The following is a 3,854-nucleotide window of genomic DNA, read 5'->3' as shown; positions in this document are numbered from 1 at the left end:
TGTGGGCTGACTGGCAGGAGGATTGTATTAACAAGGGGACTGCCACATGCAGTATTGATGAGCTCAGTACATGTGGCTGCCAGTGTTCACAGCAGTTGTTTTCACCTGTCTGAGTGTGCTGGGAGTTTGTGGTGCCTTAAATATTAACATGTTTGTGAGTTGATGCTGTGTTCTGAAGCACATGCTTTGGTTTAGGTACACCTAGAAGTCTTGTGCTGTAATGCAGGTTTTGAAGGACAATCAGCATGGCCCTTCATGACAACGTGCTTGCTTGAAAAATGAGATCCATGGAGCTTCCTTGCCTCAGAGGCAGTGTCTCAGGCAGAGAGCAGCATTCCTGGGAGCTTTCACCCCTTCAACTTGACTGCATTACAGGACAGTGCTACAGTGTCACTCTCTGAGCATATATTTACATGTTAAACAGCACATGATGACTGGGAACTGCACCATTCTTTCTTCATTAAGCAGGAGCCTATTAACTATCCCACTTAATCAGGCATTCCTACACCACTGCAGGGATGCTGGGAGATGCCCAGCTTTGTCAGACTCTAAAACAGCTTTGGACTTCTGAGAATCTGTCAAAATATGGGAGGAGGGCATGACCCAAGCTTATTTTTAGCACCACTTTTCAGCTGCTGAGCATCACCCTGTGCTCTCAGCCCAGTGGTGACAGCACTGCTTTGGGGTCAGAGCCCTATGCAAACCCTAATAGTTTTGAAGAAGAGGCAGAGTGGGGCTGACCCAACTCTGTGTTTTGCAGGCAGAGAGTACAGGTGATGAAAATGAAATGCATTTAGTGTTTAACCTGATGGTGCATGTTTTTAAAGAATCTGATACAAATCTTCAAAGGCATAAATAATAAAATATATCCTATTGACTCATTTGGGAATGGAAATGCATTTTTATTGCAGTTTTCTGAGGTGTATTTGTAAATAACCATTTTTAATCACAGGACAAAGTTCAGTATTCAGGCCAGTGTTGCTATCCCAGTGCAGTCCAAGTGTTCCTACATCTCCCTGCTGGCAACAACCATGATAAGAACTGGGAACCTAGCAAGGTCTGAATTTCTCCTTCATTATCAGAGATGTGTCTCTGTGGTGGAACTTTACTGGCAAAATCCTATCCTTCTAGCACTATCCAAACCTGCATCCTGAAGGACTGGTTTGAAGAACTTTACTTTGCCTGTGTCTGACAGAAAACTCACTTAAGTGATGTTCAAACATGTGTTGTCCTTGGGCAATTCTGCCTTTGCACATGTACATCTTACTTTGTGTTGAGCATGACAAGCTTTCAGGAAAATAGGCTCAATAACCATTTTGCTTGGCTTCCTCTCCTGCAGGGCATGCCACTGTTGAACTGGGAGCTACGTGGATTCATGGTTCACATGGAAACCCAGTCTATCATCTAGCAGAAGACAATGGTTTACTTGAAGAGACTACTGACAGCGAGAGAAGTGTTGGCCGGATCAGCCTTTACTCCAAGAATGGAGTGGCTTATCATCTCACCAACAACGGGCAGAGGATCCCGAAAGATGTGGTTGAAGAATTCAGTGATTTATACAACGAGGTTGGTGTCCAGCTGCTTTGTCAAGCTGTAAATTTGCCTGAAACAGTGACACCCCTTGAAAGTTATTCCAGGACAAAGGTAGAAAACCAGTAATGTCTTTAATTTCTTTGCAAAAAGTCAGCACTAAGTTTGCTGTCTTCTCTACTCCATTTGTTCCTGGTGTGTATTTAACTCACTGTTGTGAGGAAGAACAGTCTTTCCACATTTGTCATCAGTTTAATCACTTCCAGTGACTATTTCTGGGGAGATCCAGCCATTTGCTCAAGAAAGCTGCTACTTAATTAAGAAAGGAGAGGCCAAATCACTAAACAAAGTAGAACTCAAATCCTTAGCAACAACCAGCTAAATATTGTAACCCTGGGACTTGGTGTGGATGTTATAAATACCATAGTGAGCTGTGTAGTGTGCCAAAGACAGTGCAGCATCACAGGAATTGCAAGTTTTCTTGCATCGGAAAGAAAAGAACATCTTTGGGAGATTCAGACCAGTGTAGGCTTCAGTTTAAGGTTATTTTAACTCTTTTGCTTGTCAAAGTTAATTATGATCATTCCACACATATTTTAATGTCACTTACAAAGTACATTTGGGGGGGGTCAGTGCAGACTGTCTGGTCCTTGAGGTAATGTGATCTCCCAGTGGGTTATATAAAATGGAGCAAAACATGAGTTTTTCTCAGACTGTAGCCATGCCTAAAACCTTCAGATATTCATCTGACAGTGAACTTGACCAGCTTTTAATGCCTGGCTGAACACACACTAGATTCAGGTTACTCTTGCATACTTTGTTTAAAAATGTCTGTGGGCATTAGAAAAGTCACTGTTCTTATCAAGAATTGGGTGAGGAACAGAAAAGGGGATTTTTTTTTTTTTCCATTTGAAAAGACTTTTGGCACTGTCCTGGGTCTCTGAACTGGAATCGGTGATGGGATAGCACAAAATCATTGCAGTTTTAGAGACGAATAGTAGGCATTTCAAAGAAACCTCATTATGGAAAGGATTTAGCAACCCGTGGACAACTTTTTGGACAAATGCAGGTGCAGATAATTCATCTAAACAGCTTTTCAGATTACTGGAAAAAAGAATGAGAGCCAGCCAGGAAAAAAAGACAGGTGGGATGTGTGTGGAAGAAGATTAACAGCAACTAGGGCTAGAAAGAGTAAGTGAAAATACTGCAGTGAGCAGCATTATTTATGTAAATGGAGCACTGCCAAGCTGCATGCAGGGCTTGGTGATCATCCTGTCTCAGAGATGGTAGGAAAATCTCCAGCAAAGGAAGGGCAGAAATGAGAGGAGAATGCAAAGCTGAGAGCTACTTAGCTTTGAGGTAAAACCTGGCAGATAGAGGCTCTGACAAGGTACCAGTGTTTTGGAAATGATTAATTTGGTAAATCTCCCCTTTCTTTTAAAGGAAGAGAAAGGGGCAGCCAGTGACATGGGAGAGCAACACATTAAAAGTTAATCTGCTTTACACAACGCCTAATTAGCTTATCATTGCCACAGGATATCTTTATCACTAGGAGACAGCAAGGCGTTCACGTTGGGACTTGTAAAATTGTCTACAGCCACTCGCACTGATAAAAAAATGTGAGGGACAGCTGAGGCCAAGCAGAGGACATCAGCTAAACTCTTAATTGCTCCTGCTGGGGAGGAGCTTTCTCTGCCTTCCTCCAGAGCCTGCTGGAATTCCTAGCAGGGGCAGCTCATGGTTTTGTTGAGCTGCTTCTCCCAGCCTCTTTGGGGTGCCAGGTTGGATGCTCTCTAGTGATTAAAGTCAGCTGTGGTTTCTTCTCTGCACTGTCTAGGAGAAGTGGGAATTAAGGCAAGCTATGTGATCTCTTGAAAATCTACAGTTAAAAATGACTGTATGAAATACAAGTGCCCTGGAGGGTGGGCAGCCAGGAGCAAGTGCAGCAGGGAACCTGTGTGTGGCTTTGGGAACCTTTTCCTCTGGCATAAAGTGCTGAGTCTGGCTTAGAAGATTAGATATTAGGGAGAAATTCTTCCCTGTGAGGGTGGTGAGGCACTGGCACAGGTTGCCCAGAGAAGCCCCATGCCTGGAAGTGTTCAAGGCCAGGTTGGATGGGGCTTGGTGGAGGAACCTGGTTTAGTGGAAGGTGTCCCTGCCCATGGAAGGGGGTGGAACTAGATGATCCTGAAGGTCCCTTCCAACCCAAACCATTGTGTGATTCTGTAGGGTAGGGTTTTTTTGCATTTTCATTAGATATTATTCCTTTTTTTCTTTTTTTTAAAATCATGGTTGGCCAATATTCAGTTGCTCTAACTGGTGTT

At 43.4% G+C, this 3,854-nt stretch overlaps 1 protein-coding gene across 4 annotated transcripts in view; it reads left to right on the top strand.

Annotated features, from left to right (window-relative positions):
* SMOX (spermine oxidase) overlaps positions 1-3,854 on the top strand; it is a 25,224-nt gene that overhangs the window by 3,252 nt on the left and 18,118 nt on the right. For all 4 annotated transcript variants that reach the window (XM_009084789.1, XM_009084788.1, XM_009084787.1 and 1 more), the window contains exon 2: positions 1,340-1,566. In XM_009084789.1, coding sequence (XP_009083037.1) covers positions 1,340-1,566 — 227 coding nt within the window. The remainder of the gene's footprint in view (positions 1-1,339; positions 1,567-3,854) is intronic.

The sequence above is a fragment of the Acanthisitta chloris genome, unplaced genomic scaffold, assembly GCF_000695815.1.
Source record: "Acanthisitta chloris isolate BGI_N310 unplaced genomic scaffold, ASM69581v1 scaffold7151, whole genome shotgun sequence".
Taxonomy (NCBI): Eukaryota; Metazoa; Chordata; class Aves; order Passeriformes; family Acanthisittidae; genus Acanthisitta; species Acanthisitta chloris.
Note: the sequence above shows the minus strand (reverse complement) of the source record. Positions and strands in the feature narration are given on the sequence as shown.